Here is a 24,252-nt window from a genome sequence, read left to right as displayed (position 1 = left end):
AGAGATGGAAACTGAAACCCAATCAGGCCGTGTAATCTTTTCTCTCACCACTGTGCATGTTTCGTGTTTGCCACATGAATCTGCTTTGTGCTAATAATACGGACTCACACGTTTAATAGATGTGTTGTATTATTGGTAAATTCGAGAAATTCTTGAAATTTTTTTTTCTAGAATCTATGCATCATTTCAATTCAGCCATTTAGTACACGTCCTTGTAAGTGGTAAAAAGACAGGGGAATATGGTGCTTTTATTAGACCAGGAATTTACTCCCTTGGTCATAAACCAACCTCTCATCAATCAACGCAAATAATTACAGAGCTCGAATAGAACGGCAGGTTAATGTAATACAACTAAAGGGAGAAACACCTGCATTTTGTAACCTACAACAGCAGCATAGTGCAAATCTGGGTTTCTCATTTAGCACTACTATGACTGTTTCAGCCTCTTTACTCATGCCATAAAGGGAAAGTTTTGCTCAGATGGTCTTTGGCACACAATGCAACTTGGTGACTTTCTTGGGCACAAGGCAGTAAGAGCTCTAATACTGTATGCCAGGAACACATTTAAGGGGGTCATTCTGACCTGATCGCACGCGGCCGTTCATCGCTGTGCAGCAATCAGGTCAGAAGTGCGCCTGCGCATGGCTGACAGCCGACGGCTGTCGTTGCATAGCGATCGCCTCTGCCTGATTGACAGGCAGAGGCGGTCGCTGGGCAGGCGGGGCCACCATTTTGTGGGCGTGGTCCGGCCAACACAGGCGTGGCCGGGCTACAGCTGCTGCGCGACGTCACGCGCAGCCGTTGCGACCCGGGCAGCGACGAGTAGTTCCCGGCCAGCACGCAAAAGCTGCGCTGGTCGGGAGCTACTCCTGGAGGGCAAAAGCATCGCCGCTGTGCAATGATTTTGTGCTTCTGCAAGGGACGGAGTGGGGGTTGGGGGGGGCCTGACATGCGGTGCGGACTAGCCCTGTGCTGGGCGTCCCCCCGCATGTCAGTATGCCTGATCGTAGCCCTGCAAAATTTTGCAGGGCTACGATCCGGTCTGCATTGAAAATAAGGGCACTAGGGGTGTAAAAGTACTTTTACTAGATTTCCAAATGCAAAGGAACCAAAAATCCACATCATATGTCCAGTACACAGCACAGCGGGCAGAGGGTGCCTAGTGTCTCACCTTGTCTATCTTGTTTCCAACCAGCATTTTTACAATGTCATTTCTTGTGCAATATGTCTCCAGCTCATTTAACCAGTTGTCCAGCTTAACAAATGTATCCCTGCGTGTGACATCATAAACTGAAAGGCAAAAGTGTAGAAAACGGTGAATAACTAGATAAGTCCAATAACACAAGCACATGAATAACGTAAGCAGTGTGCAAGGGTCAACTATTGTAATGCACAATTTTGTTTTTACTATAGATAAAACTAAAGGGCCATACACACTACAGGATATTTCCTGCAGATGTGAACGATATATCGTTCACATCATCTAGTGTATGGCCCTCCAATCAACGATGCGCGCACCCGAGTTCATTTATTGGAGGTCGACGGTTGGCCGTGCTACATGCTCAATGTGAGCAATGTCACTTGTGACATCGCTTATCACGGCATGTGTACGGAGCCGCGATGAGCGATGCACACAAAGTGACATCGCTCTCCTCCCTGCCAGCGGCTTCATATCTGAGCCGCTGACCGCTCAGCGTCTCCGTCCACTGCCCCACCAACGTAATAAATTGTAATGGGTTCAAAATAAATAAATAAATAAATAAATATATATATACACACACACACACACACACACACACACACACACACATCTATGTATATCCATATAGGTGTGTGTATATATATATATATATATATATATATATATATATATATATATATATATACATACACACACACACACACACACACACACACACACACACACACACACAGGTTGAGTATCCCATATCCAAATATTCCGAAATACGGAATATTCCGAAATATGGAATTTTTTGAGTGAGAGTGAGATAGTGAAATCTTTGTTTTCTGATGGCCCAATGTACACAAACTTTGTTTAATACACAAAGTTATTAAAATATTCTATTAAATGACCTTCAGGCTGTGTGTATAAGGTGTATATGAAACATAAATGAATTGTGTGAATGTACACACACTTTGTTTAATACCCAAAGTTATAAAACATATTGGGTACAATTACCTTCAAGATGTGTGTATAAGGTGTGTATGAAACATAAATGCATGCTGTGCAGAGATTTAGGTCCCATCACCATGATATCTCATTATGGTATGCAATTATTCCAAAATACGGAAAAATCCGATATCCAAAATACCTCTGGTCCCAAGCATTTTGGATAAGGGATACTCAACCTGTATATATATATATATACATATACACACATATACACATACATACATACATACTTACTATCTATATACTGATGGGTAAAGAAGGCGGCACTCAGGCAGACGTTTGTTGCAGTTAAAACTGTGGTCAGTTTAATCCGACATGTTTCGGGGTAATCACCCCGTCCGATGACCCGGAGGACGGGGTGATTACCCCGAAACATGTCGGATTAAACTGACCACAGTTTTAACTGCAACAAACGTCTGCCTGAGTGCCGCCTTCTTTACCTATCAGTATCCAGAGGTTTTCGCCTCCAGGAGGGCACCGCAGCATATGCCACCTTTTAAGAGTGAGTGCCGAGCACACAGTACAAAGCTATATTATATATATATATATTATATATATATATATATATATATATATATATATATATATATATATATTTTTATAATTTTTTTTTTTTTTTTTTTTTTCTAGGAATAAAACAATGGAAAAAACGCTCATAGTGCAGACTGTTTATTCAATTTAAAAACAGTAACAGGTCCACGGACAAATTATATAGGACTCATACCATATAGCACACACTATGGGCTGGTTACCACACGGTTTAAAGAAATTCCACTGGCACAAACTGCATACCCGCTGGTCGCCACCCGGGACCACACACCGCGCCGCCGGCTATGGTATAGCAGTGACTCGTCGGGAAACCTCTCTGGATCGGACAGTGGGAGCAGCTGCACAGGTGGACACAGTGCGTCAGACAGGCCACGCTATACCATCCGTGGACCTGTTACGGTTTTTAAATTGAATAAACAGTCTGCACTATGAGCGCCTTTTCCATTATGTTTTATTCCTAGAAATCTATCCTGCTCCAGGAGTCCAGAGCCTTCATTGGGAAAGTGCTGCGGTATTTATCCTATACCTGTGCTACAACTCAGAGGTTTATGGTGCTTGTAATTTTCTCTACTGTTGAGAGAAAAAAGGACTGCCAGCAGCCGCCCAGGAAGAACCCACCTTATGAGTAGAGTGGGCCTTAACAGATTTTGGACACGGCAATCCTGCCGTAGAATATGCATGCTGGATAGTGAACCAAATCCAGCGAGAAATAGTTTGCTTAGAAGCAGGACACCCAATTTTCTTGGGATCATACAGGATAAACAAAGAGTCCGATTTTCTGTGACGAGCAGTCCTCTTCACATAGATCTTCAAAGCCCTCACCACGTCCAAGGACTGTGATGGAATTGAGGAGTCAGTAGCCACTGGCACCACAATAGGTTGGTTGATATGAAATGCCGACACAACCTTTGGAAGGAATTGCTGACGCGTCCTGAGCTCAGCTCCATCTTCATGGAAGATTAAAAAAGGGCTTTTACAGGATAAGGTCCCCAACTCCGACACACGTCGAGCAGAAGCTAAGGCCAACAAAGTGACAACCTTCCACGTGAGAAACTTGACGTCAACCTCCAGTAGAGGCTCAAACCAATCAGAATGCAGGAACTGCAACACCACATTAAGATTCCGGGGTGCCGTCGGCGCCACAAAGGGAGGCTGGATGTGCAGAACCCCTTTCAAAAAGGTCTGAACCTCAGGGAGGGTAGCCAAAATGTTTCTGGAAAAAAAAAAAAAAGGATACGGCCGAAATCTGGACCCTTATGGATACCAAACGCAGACCCATATCCACACCTGCTTGCAGGGAGAGGAGAAACCTTCCAAGTTGAAACTCCACCGTAGGAATTTTCTTGGATTCACACCAAGACACATTTTTTCCAAATGCGATGGTAATGTTTAGACGTTACCCCTTTCCTAGTCTGTATCAGGGTAGGAATCACCTTGCTCGGAAAACCCTTAAGGGCTAAGATCTGGCGTTCAACCGCCATGCCGTCAAATGTAGCCGCGGTAAGTCCTGATAAACCAACGGCCCCTGTTGCAGAAGGTCCTCGCGAAGAGGAGGCGGCCACGGTTCTTCCAGCAGTAGATCCAGAAGATCCGCGTACCAAACTCGCCTTGGCCAGGCCAGAGCAATGAGAATTGCCTGAACCCTAGTTCTCTTCATGAGTTGCAGAATTCTTGGAATGAGTGAAAGTGGAGGGAACACATACACTGACTAGAACACCCACGGAGTTACCAGGGCATCCACCGCCACTGCTTGTGGGTCTCTTGACCTGGAACATTACCTCTGGAGTTTCTTGTTGAGACATGAGGCCATCATGTCTATTTGAAGCACGCCCCAACGACTGATCACGTCTGTGAACACTTCAGGATGAAGGCCCCATTCTCCTGGATGGAGATAGTGTCTGCTGAGGAAGTCTGCTTCCCAGTTGTCCACTCCTGGAAGGAAGATTACCGACAACGCCAATGCGTGCGTTTCTGCCCAGAGGAGGATTCTGGTTACCTCTGACATTGCAGCCCTGCTCTTTGTACCTCCCTGTCGGTTTATGTAGGCCACCGTCGTCACATTGTCCAACTGTACTTGAAGTGCCTGATCTTGTAGAAGATGAGACTCTTGGAGAAGACCGTTGTACACGGATCTTAGTTCCAGAATGTTTATTGGAAGAATGATTTGACCATCTTCCTTGGAATGTATCCCCTTGGGTGACCGCTCCCCAACCTATGAGACTTGCATTCGTGGTCAGAAGGATGCAGTTCTGGATTCCGAACCTGCAGCCCTCCAGAAGGCGAGACATTTGCAACCACCAGAGGAGAGAAATCCTTGCCTTTGGTGACAGACGAATTCTCTGGTGCATGTGGAGAGGAGATCCTGACCACTTGTAATGGAGATCCAGTTGGAAGGCCTGAGAATAGAACCTCCTGTACTGGAGAGCCTCGTAAGAGGCCACCATCTTTCCCAAAAGGCGAATGCATTGATGAACAGACCCCTGGGGTGGCTTCAGGACAGCCCGGACCATTGTTTGCATCACCAAATTCTTTTCCTGCGGAAGAAACACCCTCTGCACTTGTGTCAATGATCATCCCCAGAAAAGAAAACCTCTGGGTTGGTTCCAGATGTGAATTTGGAAGGTTCAGAATCCAGCCGTGGACCGAGTAGGTGGGTTGTGAGAACAATGGACTGCAACAGCTTCTCCTTGGACGATGCCTTTATCTGCAGATCATCCAGATATGGAATGATGTTAACCCCTTGTTTGCGGAGGAGAATCATCATCTCTGCCATCACCTTGGTTAACACCTTCGGTGCTGTTGAGAGGCCGAATGGCAGGGCCTGGAACTGGAAATGACAGTCTAGTAATGCGAAACGGAGATAAGCCTGATGCAGCAGCCAAATCGGAATGTGGAGGTACGCATCCTTGACATCCAGGGATACCAGGAATTCCCCCTCTTCCAGACCTGATATCACCGCCCTTAGAGACTCCATCATGAAACTTGAACTCCTTTAGAAAGGGGTTCAGTGATTTTAAGTTCAGAATGGGCCTGACGAACCATCCGGTTTCGGTACCATGGAAAGGTTTGAATAGTAACCTGTGGTTTGCAAATGAGGAGGCACTGGTACAATGACCTGTGCCTCCACCAACTTCTGGACAGCTTCTTGTAGGACAGTTCTGTCTGCCAGTAGAACTGACAAGCCTGATTTGAAAAATCGGTGAGAGAGATTTTGAAATACCAGCCTGTATCCCTGGGACACAATATCTATCACCCAGGGATCCAGGCCGGACAATACCCAGACATGACTGAACTGTTTGAGTCTCGCTCCCACCGGCCCCAACTCCAGGCCGCGCGCGCGGTCCACCGTCATGCCGAGGACTTTGGCATACCTGAAGCAGGTTTTTGTTCCTGGGAACCTGCCGCAGCAGGTTTTTTGGATTTAATTCGACCTCCCCTAAAGAAGGTATTGGACTGTTTGGCCTTTCTATCCTTGTTAGGCCGAAAGGACTGTGATGCTGATGAAGAGAAGGATTTCTTTGGAGCAGGTGCAGCTGAGGGAAGATACTGAGACTTACCGCTGTAGCCGTGGATTTTCATGCATCCAAAGCTTCCCCAAAGAGAGCCTGACCTGTGTAGGGTAGGGACTCCACACTTCTTCTGGATTCTGCGTCGGCCAACCACTGGCACAGCCAAAGTCCCCAACGAGCTGAAACAGATATGGAAGAGATTCCCACAGCCATGGAACCCAGGTCTTTCATGGATTCTACCATAAAACCTGCTAAATTGTGACTGTTACGCAAAACAATTCAACATCGCCCTTATCCATTGTATCCAAATCCTCAAGTAAGGTGCCTGACCACTTTACTATAGCCTTTGCAATCCATGCACTAGCAACAGTGGGACGTAATATGGCCCCCGAAGCAGTGTACATTGATTTAAGTGTATTATATATTTTACGATCAGCCGTCTCCTTTAAGGCGGTAGATCCCGGAACAGGTAAAACCACCTTTTTTGAGAGTCTGGACACATGCATCAACAATCGGCGGGTTTTCCCATTTTTTTTCTATCCTCCTCAGGGAAAGGAAATGCCACCTGGACCCTTTTAGGGATCTGGAATTTTTTCTCAGGGTTTTCCCATGCTCTCTCAAATATAGCATTTAATTCCTTTGATGCAGGAAGGTTAGCGAGGCGCTCTTATTTTCAGTGAAAAAAGCCTCCTCAACCTGCTCAGGTGTGGTATCATTAATATTCAACACATCCCTCCTAGCCTCTATCATCAAATGCACCCCCTTTGCAAGAGAGGCAGACCCAAGCAACACATACCCATTACAGTCTGTGGTGTCAGAATCAGTATCAGTGTCATCTTGCGTGACATGAACAAGTGCACGTTTGTGGGGGTATATAGCGGAGCATCCTGAGGTACTAGAATCAGGCCATACTGCCATAGAGTTCTGTAATACCTGGGTTGCAGATTCATTACTTGCAACCCTGTCTGAAATCTGAGAAATCCAAGATTTGATAGAGGAAAACCACTCAGGTTCTCTTGCTGGAATCTGTGATAAACCAGTGCTATCCTGATTCTATGGAATGGGATCATCCTGGGAGGACATATCCTCTGAAGCATATGCCACAGTGTCCCTGGACATAGTTAAAGTGGACCACCAAACACTCCCCCCACACACACACACACACACACACACACACACACACACAGGTGAGGGCAGACAGAGTCCTCCCCCCCCCCCCCCAAGAATGGCAAGAGAGACACAGATTGGAGCCAACCCACACACCGTGACCCCTTGTCAGCGCAGACTGTGCACCTTAATAGGATACACAGTCGTATTGCAGCCCCCGCCCCCCCCTCCCCCTTCTACAACCCCCTGGTACCGTTTACAGATAGCTGGAGTTGCTGTGGAGGGACCTGTTTCTCCTGGTCAGCGCTGTGCAGGCAGGAAAATGGCGCTGAACGCTGCTGGGTCCGCTTTGAGGAGAAGCTCCGCACCCAAAATGGCGCTGTCTTCCCACTCTTCAAGTGATTATACTGGCCTGAGGATTGAGTGCCGACTGGGATCCGGGGACCCCGACCGGCTTCTGAACCAGTGTAGTGTGTAGCGCTGGCTCAGGGCACCCCTCACAGCGCCGCACCATGTTAATACTGCGCTCCTACCCTGTTGCCGCCATCTTCACACCGACTCCCCCGCTTGCTAGGAGGGTCAGTGTCTCGCTCGCCACCGATTCTTCAGCTCTGCAGGGGGGGTGGCGGCATGCTGCTGGGGCAAGCGATCCCCTGTGGCGGGGAGCGATCTGACCTCTCTGGAGCTCAGTGTCCAGTCAGCGGAGACAGTGGCTCAGACCCGCAGGGCGGACACTGCTCCCCCCCTCAGTCTCTCGCTGCAGGGAGGCTGTTGCCAGCAGTCTCCCTGTAAAATAACAAACTCTAATAAAACTTTTTCTAGGAAAACTCAGGAGAGCTCCCCTAGCTGTGACAAGCTCCTCTGGGCACATTTTCTAAACTGAGTCTGGTAGGAGGGGCACTCTTAAAGTGCCAATGGCTCCTGGTGGATCAGTCTATACCCCTTGGTACTAATGTGAACCCCAGCATCCTCTAGGACGTGAGAGAAATATATTATTGAACCCATAATAATTTTTTTATTAAGTTGGTGGCACAGTGGATTTTTATTAAATTGGTGGGGCAGTGGGTAAAAAAAAAAAAAAAAAAAGCTCCATTGGTTCCCCCTTCTACAGCCCTGCCCACACATCCAGAAATGCCTTCCCAGTATTAAAATATGCTAAAAATGTGCCAATTCCAAAGATAGCAATTGTTCAAACAATTTGAAAGACGAAAGATTAGTTTGTACAATCAATTTTGTTCGTCAGGGCTCTGGGAAGTTCAAGGGAAATTGCTGATCTTCCACAATGGTCAGGTCTTCTAGTGTGTAGGGCCCTGGGGCTTAGTACTTCATGATCTACTTATTTTCCTTTAATCACTGAAGGAAGAGAGTGTAAATATATTATCTATCTACCTCTATATACACACACATATATATTATATCTATCTTACAATGGGCGGCACTCAGTTGTCTGGATGAAACACAAAGACTCCCAAAATGTAGTCAGCGTTTCAGAGTTTTTACTGAGTGCCGCCCTATGTAAAATATACATTTGTTTCATCCCCAAGGAGTGCCAGCCATCTCTACCATATATACATAGAATGGTTCCCCCCAGGAATTTGGTGGGGCAGTTAAGCGCCGGTGCTGCAGGAGAATTTCCCACGCCCTGCTGGTATCACTATCGGGCCGGCACCCTCAATGCCACTAGTGGGGGCGTGCCCAGCACCTCCGCTTCCCCCAAGCTATCCCGTGAATAGATGCCGTGTGGGTTGCATCTATTTACACAGCGGCATTGGGCAAGCTGTTTTAGCAGGACACCGCAAAAGGGGTAGGGTGCATTTTGTCCTTTAAAAATCAGGCAGGGCACGGCGCCCTGCTAAAACAGCCTAGCGTGAACACACACACACATTATATACACATACACAATATATATTAGTTCTAATCCAAGCTAGTACTTTCCCGCTTCTTGACACCTTCCAGACTTGTTTGCATATTATGCTATAGTGCTTTAGCATTGGCTTATTTTGCAATGCTTTTTGCAACACCTATTTCATCATACCTCTCATCCCCAACACCCACTAAAATTCTGTCCAGCAGCTTACCTTTCATTACATCTTTTATTTTTTTCTGTGGGTTAATTTTACATTAACTTAAACTACAGAAAGTTTATTTTTGTGTAGGAAAATACAGGGAAAACAGACGATTGAAATAACATGTATATACAATGCAATATACAGCTTACCCAATATAACACCTTGAGCACCCCTGTAATAGCTCGGCGTTAGTGTTCGGAAACGCTCCTGTCCGGCAGTGTCCTACAAATCAATTTAAAATGGGTCTATAGTTACAGTATGTTTCGCAATCTTACAAACAGCAAAAAGTTTTAAGATTCCTAAATATTCTCAAACATTACGTTGTCCTACAGCACCATCATGTGGACAAATAGTATAATAGCACATCATTTGGGTTTTGTTGGATTTTGCCTGCTTGAGCTTTTTACCCAACTTAAGAATTCATTAAAAAAATAAAATGAATCTGAATATTTATGGAACAAATGGTTCACTCATAAAATAGTAACATCACCTTTACATTTCTAAACTCGCTGGGTAGAAGTTTCACCAGAGCACATCAGGAACGTGTGTGATCTAAACACAGCAGAAATTGGCCGGGGATCTAAATGTATCATGTAAATAATTGTACCTACATTATACAAAGCACACAATCTAGACAAACCTACACAGCATATCGTACCTGCGAAACAAATATATATTTATCTCTAGTTGCCAGCAAACATCATTGTGTAACTTTTGAGCACAAGACAACTTATAAAACCGGAAAAGCTAACATTTGAAAGCATTGTGATCAGTCACCGAGTAGCAGCAACAATCACCAGATGGCTGGGTCCTGCGCCTTTGTATGCTTTCTTAATTACATTTTGAAGGGGGTATCCAATTAACCCTAAAAAGTTTTCATCTGTGAAAAACCTGCTTCGGAGCTAACTGAATAGCCCTGTCGTTTGGCATTAAGCCGCTGTAAATTACCACGACTAATATGTAACTAGACATTTAGGGCGGTATTTTAAGTATTTTCTAATTCTTTATATTGTATAATAAATATAGTGATGCAGCTTCATTTAGCTTGTATTTAATGTGTGACCAGTCTTAGTAAATTCAGAGGGAGGTATCCTATTAGCCACAGTAATTTATTGAATGGAAATAAACAAAACAAACTTTCAACAAGATTTTTGCGCAATAGTCATTATCGGACTATCCATTTATAGGGCAGTATTCAACTGAAGTCAAAACGGACGTCTAGTCGGAAACGCGGCAGTTTCTGACTTTTAGGTCGAATCATGATTCGACCTATTCAATGGTCCTGCCGTTTTTCTGACTTGTCAGCAATTCCGACTTGTCAGAAAACACGTGGATTGGCGGATTAGCCAGGTTTTACTCCCATTTTCGACAATGTCAAACAGACTTTAACAAAAAAAGTCGGATTGACATTGTCGAAAAAGGGCAAAACCTGTCAGATTTGGCCGCAAATTGAATGCTGAACTGTCTGATTCTTTCCGTCAGAAGGGATCAAACATCAATTGAATACTGCCTATAGCCTCGGTGTGCAAAATTACCTGTTTTTGCATGGAGACACATGGGAACCACAAAAAGACGTGGACCTACGCGTTTCTGTAGCCCCGATGCGCCCCCCCCCCCCAAAAAAAACAAACAAAAAAAAACGGATAGTTATCAGGGATCAGGTTACCTCTGACTGGGGCAGGTGAAACACAATCCCCGATAAGTGCTGGCATCAGAACTAATAGGACAGACCTCCACCCAGAATGTTCTATGTAATATAGTTTTAAAAAAAACCAAAAAAAAAAAAACCCCAATTCATTTAAGTGCAGTGTAGAATGTTCCATGTATTACTGCACCCTTCCCAGGGTGGGAACCGCTCACCAGAGATCAGGGGGTTCTTCCCTGCTTCTGGTTTCCAGAGCCCAGTTAGTGGTTCACCTCACAGCCCTGGTTGATACACTAGCACTGTGTGATGCTGCTGACTGCAGCTATGAGAACGAGAACCAATCAGAAGCAATCATAGAAAACGGGACTTCTAATTTGTTCACAAGCACACAATGTCCCCAGCAGCCATTTTAATGTGGTAAATGTTAAATATTTTTTGAATCAGATGGTAAAAAACTAAAAGAATGTTGGTGAAGCACACCAGTACAATATTTTTAATGGCACTATTCATTCCATTTTCAGTTAGACAGTCCCAGAGAAAAAAGGTGGCAGATTTTTTATAACAGAAAAAAACAGCGAACTGGCAATACACTCCATGCTGCAACCCAACTTTCTGTAAAAGTGTACAAGCTACAGATGCAAAGTTTGCATATTTAAAGCTTTCTGCACTTCTGGTTCATGAAGCAAATAAATAATGTCTCTACAGAAGATATTGGCCATTAGTGAATGTGAATTTTGCAAGCAAAACAAATATCACGCCCAATTTCCTTTCTAAAATGATTTCCGTTATCACGCATATTGCGCCCATAGTAATCCGGTTTAGCTGTGTAAAGGGTTGGGTAACTCGCTACTTCGGGGGTAGCAAACTGAAATAATGATACAACGTCCCTGAGGGCAGAAACAGAACGAGTGTGGAAAGGGGTGGCAAGAATTGAATCCCGCCCATTGTGTGTCTTATTTAACATATTACAATTTAATTTCAATAAAAAAAAAAAAAAAAACACTTTGTTATCTTTGCTCTGTCAGGAGAAAAAAATGCTAACAAACAGTATTTTCTGGATATTTCGCCTTTTGGGTTGTCTTGCGCTTTATTTTATAAACATCTGACTCAATTACTCCACTTAATGGAAGTAAGGGCCTAATTCAGACCTGACTGCAGCAGCAAATTTGTTGGCTAATGGGCAAAACCATGTGCACTGCAGGTGGGGCAGATATTTCATTTACAGAGAGAGTTAGATTTGGGTGGGTTATTTTGTTTCTGTGCAGGGTAAATACTGGCTGCTTTATTTTTACACTGCAATTTAGATTTCAGTGTCAACACACTCCACCCAAATCTAACTCTCTGCACATGTTATATCTGCCCCCCCCCACACACACACACACTGCACATGGTTTTGCCCATTAGCTAACAAATTTGCTGCTGCAATCAGGTCTGAATTAAGCCCTAAATCATAGCTGCTCTTCCAATCAACACTGAATGTTTGGTCAATAAAACCATGAAAAAACAAAATATTCTGTATTCTAGTTGTACTATTATGATGTAAATTATCAGCCCTTTGTCCTATAAGCCTCAATTTCTCCCAGCACACATGAATATTATTCCTATGCGTATCATTCCACAATACAATGACACTGGCCCTGAATGGTGTGCAGGACAAAAGCGTGAGAGAACTCGCTGCCGGGATTCCGCTTTCAAGATAGTGACATCCGGCATCCTATCTGCCGGTCTCCCGTATGTATCCCGTTTCCAGGATATGGCTGGAACAAATGTCTGAGAGCAGTCAAATGAGATATGCAGAACATTTCTTAAACAGTCAGTTTATCAGCAAGAACATGTACTGGACATGGCTTTGTGTAAAGTGTCTTTAACCAATCATTAAACATATGCTTTCTAAAATGCCCCTTACTGTAGTTCTAATTTCTGACAAAAAGAGTGGGACATACAAATTGCCCCCGTACCTCTGAGAGGCAATTCCCCGACCCCGCCGGAAACGCCAATAAACCAACCGTATCTGCCAACCATTGATGATCAGCAATTCGGTGGGGAAATATATCATGTTAAAAATGCTTTTAAGTCCCTTTAATATTCCCGATCACCCAAACCACCCATCGGCAGATCAGAGCACTGCCCCAATAAATCCCATATGTATGGGGGCCATTACATTTGCAGGACTCTCCTGATGCATTCCTGCAGATCGATTCCCGCATGAGATGGTTAGGATTCTAATGCAGTACTCAGGACTGCATTAGAGGTGTGCAGCAAAATCTCAGTCCTGAATCAGCTATAAAAGCTGAAAGGCGTCCAGGCGTTTCAGATCGTTTCCTCAGAATCACTGATGTACTTTGCACTGTGACGCAGTTTATAATCAAAGGCTGCTTGGCATAGGAGTCCAATCCTACAGCTACGGTAATTTGGGAAGGTACTACGCCATTCAACTTGAAACCTTGACAAAGATGTGTCTTCACAAGTCTGTTATGGGATTAGATCCATAACAATTCACTTTTATTTCACCACTGAAAGGGAATATATCTAGTTACAATTCAATCAGTAGGTCCTGCTACGGACACGAGTATTGTAGCTTTCTTATTTGAAGCAATTCTGTCTCACCATAACCTGACTTCGACCATTAGCACTGTCTATCGTTAATGGAAGGGACAGAGGGGGTGACCTGATAAGTCACCCCCTCTAGGCTGGTAAAATTGTTTTCCTGTGGGCAGATAGTCGCCGCCCAAGGGGAGTGTATATTCGCCATGCAAGTGTGCAATGTGTACACCAAGCTGCTGAAAACCCCTCAGTCAGCGATATGCTGACTGCCGGGATCACCACTGCCGGTCTCACAATCCCAACCCATATCAACTATAGGGCAACATACTACAGCAGAATCTATTATAATACTTGAAGGTGTATGAAATGTACAGTTATAACAAGAAATGGTTACTAAATTCAGCAACAACACAGTACTTACAATGAGAAAAGCAGTATTAGTATCAACAGGAAATCAAGAGCTTGCTCAAAAGCAAGTGTGGATAGGACACTTAACGTCCTTAAAGCATTAATCAACTGTGAGTGTAACTTCTTACCAAGCAGACTCACTCTAACTAGAAGTGACCGCATTAAGTGGCACAGACTGCTGAATCCCCTATGTATGCCATGTACAGAATGCAGAGAACTTTTCAGCCAACTTGACAAAAAGTTGGGTCATCCTGGTCACTTCATGTAACATACATGTTGGGGAACAATCACTCCTCTGTGATGAGGTAGAGAATTCCAGAGAAAGGGAGCAGCACGTGAAAAATCTTGGAGGTAGGAGTGGAAGTAATCAGTAGGCAGGAGAGTCGGCATGCATTAGCAGAGCGAAAAGGACAGGTGGGAGAGTAAAGGGAGATAAGGTCAGAGATGTAAATGGGAGAGGAGTGGGTGAGTGCTTTGTAGGAGAGTGAGAGAAGCTTGAATTGGATTTTGAAAGGGAAGGGAAGCCAGTGAAGGGCTTGTAGGTGAGGGGAGGTGGATGTAGTGCTTTTGGTGAGGAAGATGGGCTGCAGCATTGAGGATAGTTTGGAGTGAAGAAAGTCATTTGTCAGGGATGCCAGTCAGGAGGAGATTACAGTAGGCCAGTCTGGAGATGGCCAGTGAGTGGATAAGGGTCTTAGTAGCATCCTCCTTGAGAACGGTTCTGACCCTGGAAATAGTTTTAAGATGAAAACGGCAGGTTTGTGAGAGGTGCTGAATGTGTGGTTTTAAGGAGAGGGAGGACTCAATGATTACTCCAAGACAGGCACTTGGGGGCTACAGGAGATAGCTGTGCCATCAGTAGATAATGACATTTTGGAAGGTGAGGTTGTGCTGGAGGCTGGGAAGATCAGCTCAGTCTTAAGGTGGCCATACATTAAGCCGAGGTATCGCACACAGCCTTGCATGAGATACCTCAGCAACGCCTCACCGGCTATAATCGTATGTGGTCAATTTGCATACGATGTTTCGCATGCGATCTTATTCACTGCTCCAGGATACAATGTATCCTTGGTGCAGCAGTGGCAATCTCTGGATCCGATCTAATGCACACGGGACCGTGAATTGGATCAGAAGTAAATGACACACAATGTGAAAATTTTCACATGATTTATCGTCCCGATGTGTCGAAATCGTATAGAAAAGGGACAAATTGTACTAGTGTATGGGGGCCTTTAGACATGTTAAGTTAAAGAAAGCGCTGGGACATCCAAGAAGAGATAGCAGTGAGACAATTGAAGGTAAGAGTGAGGAGAGCCGAGGGTAGGAAAGGTAGATTTGAGTATTATCAGCATAGAGATGATATTGTAAGTCAAAAGGACGAATGAGTTCACCTAAAGGAGGACGTACAGAGAGAAAAGGATAGGACCAAGAACAGAACCTTGGGAGACACTTACAGTTAGTGAAGGGGGGGTGAAATCATGAGGAGACAGAAGGAAAAGGTCAGAGAGGTAGGAGGACAGTCAAGGGAGGGCAGTATCATGCAACCAATGGAGTGAAGGATTTGCAGAAGGAGAGGGTGGTCCACAGTGTAAAAAGCGGTCAAGAAGAATAAGCAGAGAGTAGTGGCCCTTAAATTTGTCAGCATGGAGGTCATTGCAGACTTTTGTAAGGGCAGTTTCAGTGCAGCGGAGGGGACAGAAGACTGGAATGGGTCAAGCAGTGAGTATGAGGAAAGAAAGGCAGTTAGAGACAATACGCTCAAGGAGCTTGGAGGCAAAAGGGAAGAGAGATGTGTCTGTAGTTGGAGAGGGTGTTTGGATCAAGAGTATGTTTTTTAAAAATATGGTAGAAGAGTGCATGCTTGAAGGCAGAAAGGACGGTGCCTGATGAGATGAAGTGATTGAGAAGGTGGGCAAGAAGGGAACAGGCACAAGGAGAAAGGTAGCGGAAGAGGCGAGAGGTGATAGGGTCAAGTAGGGGATGTGGTGGAGGGAGAGGAGCAGATGAGGGCCATGGCTTCCTCATCACATACATGGGAGAAAGATGTCAGAGTTGGTGAGAGGGATGGGGAGGAGTGGTAAGAGATAGGAGGTGGCTGGTTGCTGATGGACTGGTGAGATGTGATGGCCTGACGTATGGCGTCAATATTGGATGCAAAGTAAGTGGCAAGGTAAAGAGCAGAGAGTGAGGCGGGGAGACAGGTGGGGGTGGGCAGAGGGAGTTGAGGGTAGCAAAGAGGTGCCAGGGGTTGAAAGACTGGGAGTAGAGGAGATTCTTGAAGTAGGACTATTTAGCGAGGGAGAGGATGGTATCAATGAAGGAAGTCTGCCTTAGAGCGCGATTTCCTCCAGTGTCACTCGGCAGTACGCGAGTATTTTGCAAATATCTGGTGCATTTGGTGCGTCAGGGTTGAGGTGTTCATTTGCAAGGGTGTATTGTGGTCGGTGGAGCGAGAGAGTCAAGAGCAGAAATGAGGAATGCATTATACAGGAAAGTGGCTGTCAGGGCATGAGAGAGAATAAGAAAGAGAAGCGAGTTGAACAGGGAGGATAGGGATGTGGTGTCAATAGCCTCAATGTTATGCTTAGTGAAGGTAGCCTTCGGAGGTAGAGATGGCGAAGCAGAGAGACAAGTTAAAGGAGAGCAGGTGGCGGTCAGAGGGGGAAAATGGGGAGTTGGAGAAATCAGAAACATCACAACAGTGAGTGAAGACCAGATCCAGTGAGCTCCCATTCACATGGGAGGGTGAGAAGGTCCACTGGGAGAGACCAAGTGAAGATGTGAGGTTAAGGTGTTTAGAGGCAGGGGATTTTGTGGGAATATTGATAGGGATGCTGAAATTGCCTAGGATAATGGAGGGAATGTCAGAAGAGAGGAAGTGAGCGAGTCATCCCTTTAGGCCAAGTTTACAATTTTCGTAGCTCTTGAATTACGGTAGTGTATAGAACACTACTATACCAAAGCTGTTCTTTCCATACTCACCCATATAGCAAGCTTTGCTTTATTACCATCAACAGAAATCGTCTTCACCTTGAAGTCAACACCTACAAAACAAGTTATAACATTATTTATATTGAAGGAGATGAAAACAGAAAAAAAAAGGTTTTTGTTAGTCAATTTAACTTTTCTGTTCCAACCAATACAGGAACTAGTAAAACAATGACTTATTATGTGTGGACAAGTCCACTCATGCAACGCTGCAAGGTGATGTATCTACCGAAACAGAGGTAAGGTTAAGAGATAATACATTGTTTGTTGGGAGTTTTAAGTTATGCAACCCCTTTATCTTGCGTAAAAGACTATAGTGTGTTATTTGGCATCTTAAAGGACTCATGAGGAGTATCACCCCTTTGTGTAGTATCACATGTACGTACACAGATGTAATATGTATTCACAATAAAATAAACTTCATTCACAAAATGAGTTGATGATTTTAAGATCACACTCAAGAAAAACCACCAAGCTCATAAAACTGCATCAAATGTTTTAAACTACCAGACCGATTAAACATCAGGGCCATTCCACGGTCATGTTTGGGACATTTGTACAAGTTTTAACAAATAATTATTTGCTAAAACGTAACAAGTTATTTTTTTTTTCTTTTAAAAAATATGGATGTAATATCAAATTATATAGCAAAAAAAAAAATAATAATAATAATATCACTGCGCTCAGAGAAGGGCAGTTAAAAAAATATAAATATCAAATTGTGTTATCTTCCATGAATGAAATAGACTCGATGAAGCTCAATAGTATAAAATGAGTTTATATATGAATAGATAGATTCACAAACAATATCACACACATAAAATAGTAAACAAGCTTTAAGTTTGCAAACTAAGTACATTAGTATCTCATATAGGCAACTGCTATTGGGTATAGTGCTGCAGCATGTGTTATCCGGGTGTTCTTCAGGTTGCAGACTGTCGGGATCCCGGCGTACAGTATACCGGCGCCAGAATCCTGACAGCCGGCATACTGACAGTTTTTCTCTCTCGTGGGAGTCCACGACCCCCCTGGAGGGAGAATAAATAGCGTGGCGCTCGTAGCGTGCCACCATGCCCGCAAGGGGCTCATTTGCGCTCCCCACGCTGTTGGTATGCCGGCGGTCGGGCTTCCGGCGCCGGTATGCTGGTCACCGGGAACCGGCATACCATACCACACCCGTGTTACCCAGTGCTTATTAGTATAAATTGGTAAACATTAAAATTGTCTCTCCGAAGACAATTGATTACTCTCTCACTGGCGTCCCAGTGAGGTTAGTACAATAAACTCCGCTATTTGTTAAGCTCTCAAAAGTACATGCATTTGGTGGTTAGTGGGTTAAAAGCAGCTCGCAGTCATAGAAATGCATAGATATTTACCACTGTGCCGGTTCCTGTGTTGTAGCAATCCAGGGTCCTTTGCAAAATGCACTTGTGGTGATATCCTATTGGAAAAGGGTATGCTGTGCCGTTTTTAAAGGCTGAATGCTGGCTGCGCTCTCTGTGTTTGCACTTTCCGTGATTTATCCAGGTAGAGTGCAGAGCTGGATATAACAGGTAACGCCGTTCACCGCCGTATAGCCAGTGGACGCTGCTCCACACTGAGAGGCAGGAGATCAGTCAGGGGAAGTCCACATGTATGCGGCATTGATATAGCTGGAGAGCAGAGAGCGGCGAATCTGACAGCAGGAGAAGCGGACAAAATGAGTAAGCGGCAACCAGTTTCGTCTCCCAGCAACCTGGAGAATCTCTCAAGACATCTTGTCTTGAGAAAGTTTAAAGGTTGCTGGCAGACGAAACCGGTTGACACTTACTCCTTTTGTCTGCTTCTCCTGCTGTCAGATTCGCTGATCTCTGCTCTCAACAAGAGCTTAACAAATAGCTGAGTTTATTGTACTAACCTCACTGACGGCAGTGAGAGAGTAATCAATTGTCTTGGGAGAGACTGTTATTTTAATGTTTACCAATTTATACTAATAAGCACTGGATAACACATGTACTGCAGCACTATACCCAATAGCAGTTGCCTATATGAGATACTAATGTACGTAAAGTTTGCAAACTTAAAGCTTGTTTACTATTTTATATGTGTGATATTGTTGTTTGTTAATCTACCTAATCATATATAAACTCATTGTTATACATCAAGTCTATTTCATTCATGGGAGACAACACAATTTGATATTTATGTTTTTTTTTTTTTTAATTGCCCTTCTCTGATCGCAGGGATTTTTTTTCCTATATATCTATCGTTCCTATACAGCTTAGCAAACGGTGTTCATTTTGCAGCTAGAAGTATTTATTATTAAATTCAATTAAAACACCAGTGACCACGATCCCAGTCTATTTACACATTTTTTCCATTTACTTGTAATATAAAAGTGCCTAACTAGGCTTATTTTTTAGGTAAAAAAAAACAAAAAACATTTCAGTTATACCCAACACAATATCACAAAATGTAGTTCTCATGTACGGGACAAGCCACATACAATGTTTTGTAAAGGAAATCTACTTGATAATTCAGCTCATCTCTTTGTATTATGAGCATGTGTTACCATTTTAGAAATCTATGAAAAAGAGCTAACTTGTGAACCTACGTCGAAAGCTCAATAGATGCACAGAGACAGATTTTTTTTTCACAGCGTCACATATTGGACATTATTACAAATTTTCATTGTATGGCCACTTTTTTTCTTTTGCTGTTAATGTGGACTTTTCACTACCTTAAATCCAAGTTACCACCAGCACTAGAAGAAGTAATTTTACTAGAGTAGGCACTACCAATTAATTTACTTGCGTTAAACACAAAAAACTAGACTTCTCAAAACTAGAACATGCACCATTTCAGGAAAAGTAACAACACAATACAAATGAAAAGGGAAGGGAATACTAAAAACAATGTTTTTCAGAGCCAGATTGATACTCAATCCCTGTAACCCAGAGCCGTAACTAGGTGGGCGCAGAAGGTGCATTGCCCACAGCGCATTTGCCCTGTGGGCGCACCTTCTACATACACCCCGAGTGGCCGTACATTCCCCCCACTGACGTATGCTCCTCCCGCTCCTGCAGCTACTTGCCGGGCGCACGCAGCCCCAAGCTCCTTGTCTCCACCTCTTCTCCGGACAGGCACAGGGGGAGGTCAGTCACTGCACTCTAAGTACAACCTGGGACTGCCTCTAAGCATGGGCTGCGCCTCTCATCCCTGACCTCCGGCGTTCTCCACCGCGGCTGCCGCTTCCCCGCTGGATCCACCTCAGTCAGGAGCAGGAGGTAAACACTGGGGAGACACGAGTAGCTGGAGCCTGTCAGCGCTGCAGTAACTCGCAACGCGCCTCATTCTTTTTCAACAGATCCCCTCAGCGGCAGCGCTGGCTTCGCTCACACTGCCACCAATGTCTCAGAGCCTAGGGCAGCTGTAGAAGCTGCATATTATACACATGAAATGAATGTCTATTCCTATTTAGCCCCCTCCTCTCCTGGATTAGGGTAAATGGGGCTGTTAGGGGGTAATTATAACACCTGGGCACCACATCTCCTTTTCAGGAATCACCTGGACGGAAGGCAGAACGTGCCTACACACTACACTACAACATAAGAGTAGGGAGGGTGATGTAAGGAGCTCTACCTGGCTGCCGTAATGTGTAAAATGTGTCTGCCGTAATGTGTAAAAAGGGAATTCCACCTGGTGTAATGTGTAAAAAGGGCTCTACCTGGTGTAGTGGTGCTACTGTGCGGCATAATTTGAATAATGGAGATTACTGTGCAGCGTAATATGAATTGGTATTGTTTTGTGGCCACGACCCTCCCCTATGAAGCCACGCCCCATATTTTTGGGGCACGCCTATATGCCCAGTGGCCCTATTTTAAATAAGAGGAGGGGACAGCCGATGCGGTTTCTTGCACACAGCGCTGAAATGTCTAGTTACGGCACTGCTGCAATTAATGTACTGCCTTTACTGATCAATAGTATTTACACAATAATTAGTCTTCGAACAGATCAACTAAAGCACACTAATCACTTACCAATAGTAGCCGCAAGTTCTGGATCAAATGTGTCATCTGTAAACCTTAGCAGAAGGCTGGAAAACAAAATGAATACAGTATGTTATAATACACATCCTGAACAACTCCCTGAAGTAATACATCAGTGTGAGTTGACCAACAATAGAGTTAAATCTCCAGTAACTAAATTATTGCTGACTTTCTATATTAAACACAGCAACAGAGGTACTTAGAACCTGAAACGGACTGATCGAAATTCAATGGGTCATAATCAATTAACTTAATGAATAAAATAAAGTTGCACCAAACCTATCACAGACAATCAAATAAGAGACCACTGCTGGACACAAGCTAATTTACATCCAGCATTTATAAAATATTAAAAGTATGGTGTGAAAATAAGAATTTACTCACCGGTAATTCTATTTCTCGCAGTCCGTAGTGGATGCTGGGAACTCCGTAAGGACCATGGGGAATAGCGGCTCCGCAGGAGACTGGGCACAACTAAAGAAAGCTTTAGGTCACCTGGTGTGCACTGGCTCCTCCCACTATGACCCTCCTCCAAGCCTCAGTTAGGACACTGTGCCCGGACGAGCTGACATAATAAGGAAGGATTTTGAATCCCGGGTAAGACTCATACCAGCCACACCAATCACACCGTACAACTCGTGATACTATATCCAGTTTGACAGTATGAAAACAACTGAGCCTCTCAACAGATGGCTCAACAATAACCCTTTTGTTAGCAATAACTATTTACAAGTATTGCAGACAATCCGCACTTGGGATGGGCGCCCAGCATCCACTACGGACTACGAGAAATAGAATTACCGGTGAGTAAATTCTTATTTTCTCTGACGTCCTAGTGGATGCTGGGAACTCCGTAAGGACCATGGGGATTATACCAAAGCTCCCAAACGGGCGGGAGAGTGCGGATGACTCTGCAGCACCGAATGAGAGAACTCCAGGTCCTCCTCAGCCAGGGTATCAAATTTGTAGAATTTTGCAAACGTGTTTGCCCCTGACCAAGTAGCTGCTCGGCAAAGTTGTAAAGCCGAGACCCCTCGGGCAGCCGCCCAAGATGAGCCCACCTTCCTTGTGGAATGGGCATTTACAGATTTTGGCTGTGGCAGGCCAGCCACAGAATGTGCAAGCTGAATTGTACTACAAATCCAGCGAGCAATAGTCTGCTTAGAAGCAGGAGCACCCAGCTTGTTGGGTGCATACAGGATAAACAGCGAGTCAGATTTTCTGACTCCAGCTGTCCTGGAAACATATTTTCAGGGCCCTGACAACGTCTAGCAACTTGGAGTCCTCCAAATCCCTAGTAGCCGCAGGCACCACAATAGGCTGGTTCAGGTGAAACGCTGACACCACCTTAGGGAGAAACTGGGGACGAGTCCTCAATTCTGCCCTATCCATATGGAAAATCAGATAAGGGCTTTTACATGATAAAGCCGCCAATTCTGACACTCGCCTGGCTGAAGCCAAGGCCAATAACATGACCACTTTCCACGTGAGATATTTTAGATCCACGGTTTTTAGTGGCTTAAACCAATGTGATTTTAAGAAACTCAACACCACGTTGAGATCCCAAGGTGCCACAGGAGGCACAAACGGGGGCTGAATATGCAGCACTCCTTTCACAAATGTCTGAACTTCAGGTACTGAAGCTAGTTCTTTTTGAAAGAAAATCGACAGAGTTGAGATCTGTACTTTAATGGAGCCTAGTTTTAGGCCCATATTCACTCCTGCTTGCAGGAAATGCAGAAATCGACCTAGTTGAAATTCCTCTGTTGGGGCCTTTTTTGGCCTCACACCAAGCAACATATTTTCGCCATATGTGGCGATAATGTATTGCAGTTACATCTTTCCTGGCTTGAATCAGCGTAGGAATGACTTCCTCCGGAATGCCCTTTTCCTTTAGGATCCGGCGTTCAACCGCCATGCCGTCAAAACGTAGCCGCGGTAAGTCTTAGAACAGACAGGGCCCCTGCTGCCGCAGGTCCTGTCTGAGCGGCAGAGGCCATGGGTCCTCTGATATAAATTTCTTGAAGTTCTGGGTACCAAGCTCTTCTTGGCCAATCCGGAACCACGAGTATCGTTCTTACTCCTCGCCTTCCTATTATTCTCAGTACCTTTTGTATGAGAGGCAGAGGGGGGAACACATAAACCGACTGGTACACCCACGGTGTTACCAGAGCGTCCACAGCTATCGCCTGAGGGTCCTTTGACCTGGCGCAATATCTTTTATAGCTTTTTGTTGAGGCGGGACGCCATCATGTCCACCTGTGGCCTTTCCCAATGGTGTACAATCCTTTGGAAGACTTCTGGATGAAATCCCCACTCTCCCGGGTGGAGGTCGTGTCTGCTGAGAAGATCTGCTTCCCAGTCGTCCACTCCGGGAATGAACACTGCTGACAGTGTTAACACCTGATTTTCCGCCCATCGGAGAATCCTTGTGGCTTCTGCCATTGCCATCCTGCTTCTTGTGCCGCCCCGTTGGTTTACATGGGCGACTGCCGTGATGTTGTCTGATTGGATCAGTACCGGCTGGTTTTGAAGCAGAGGCCTTGCCTGACTCAGGGCATTGTAAATGGCCCTCAGTTCCAGAATATTTATGTGTAGGGAAGTCACCTGACTTGACCAAAGTCCCTGGAAGTTTCTTCCCTGTGTGACTGCCCCCCAGCCTCAAAGGCTGGCATCCATGGTCACTAGGACCTAGTCCTGTATGCCGAACCTGCGGCCCTCTTGAAGATGGGCACTCTGCAGCCACCACAGTAGAGATACCCTGGTCCTTGAAGACAGGGTTATCAGCCGATGCATCTGAAGCTGTGATCCGGACCACTTGTCCAACAGGTCCCACTGAGAAGTTCTTGCATGGAACCTGCCGAATGGGATTGCTTCGTAGGAAACTACCATTTTTCCCCAGGACTCGCGTGCAATGATGCACCGATACCTGTTTTGGCTTCAGGAGGTCTCTGACTAGAGATGACAGCTCCTTGGCTTTCTCCTCCGGGAGAAACACTTCTTTCTGTTCCATTATCTAGAACCATCCCCAGGAACAGTAGACGTGTCGTAGGAACCAGCTGTGACTTTGGACTGTTTAGAATCCAACCGTGCTGTTGTAGCACTTTCCAAAATAGTGCTACCCCGACTAGCAACTGCTCCTTGGACCTTGCCCTTATAAGGAGATTGTCCAAGTACGGGATAACTAAAACTCCCTTTTTTCGAAGGAGTA

General features: G+C 44.8%; 1 protein-coding gene across 1 annotated transcript in view; it reads right to left on the bottom strand.

Annotated features, from left to right (window-relative positions):
• Nucleotides 1-24,252, bottom strand: part of RAB18 (RAB18, member RAS oncogene family) — a 102,940-nt gene that overhangs the window by 25,423 nt on the left and 53,265 nt on the right. The window contains exons 2-5 of the mRNA XM_063922012.1: nt 21,033-21,088; nt 17,008-17,069; nt 9,578-9,650; nt 1,172-1,290 (exon numbers count right to left, since the gene is read on the bottom strand). Of these exons, the coding sequence (XP_063778082.1) occupies nt 1,172-1,290; nt 9,578-9,650; nt 17,008-17,069; nt 21,033-21,088 (310 nt within the window). The remainder of the gene's footprint in view (nt 1-1,171; nt 1,291-9,577; nt 9,651-17,007; nt 17,070-21,032; nt 21,089-24,252) is intronic.

Source organism: Pseudophryne corroboree, chromosome 5, assembly GCF_028390025.1.
Source record: "Pseudophryne corroboree isolate aPseCor3 chromosome 5, aPseCor3.hap2, whole genome shotgun sequence".
Classification (NCBI taxonomy): domain Eukaryota; kingdom Metazoa; phylum Chordata; class Amphibia; order Anura; family Myobatrachidae; genus Pseudophryne; species Pseudophryne corroboree.
The sequence above is the reverse complement of the archived record's forward strand: the minus strand, read 5'-3'. Positions and strand labels throughout refer to the sequence as shown.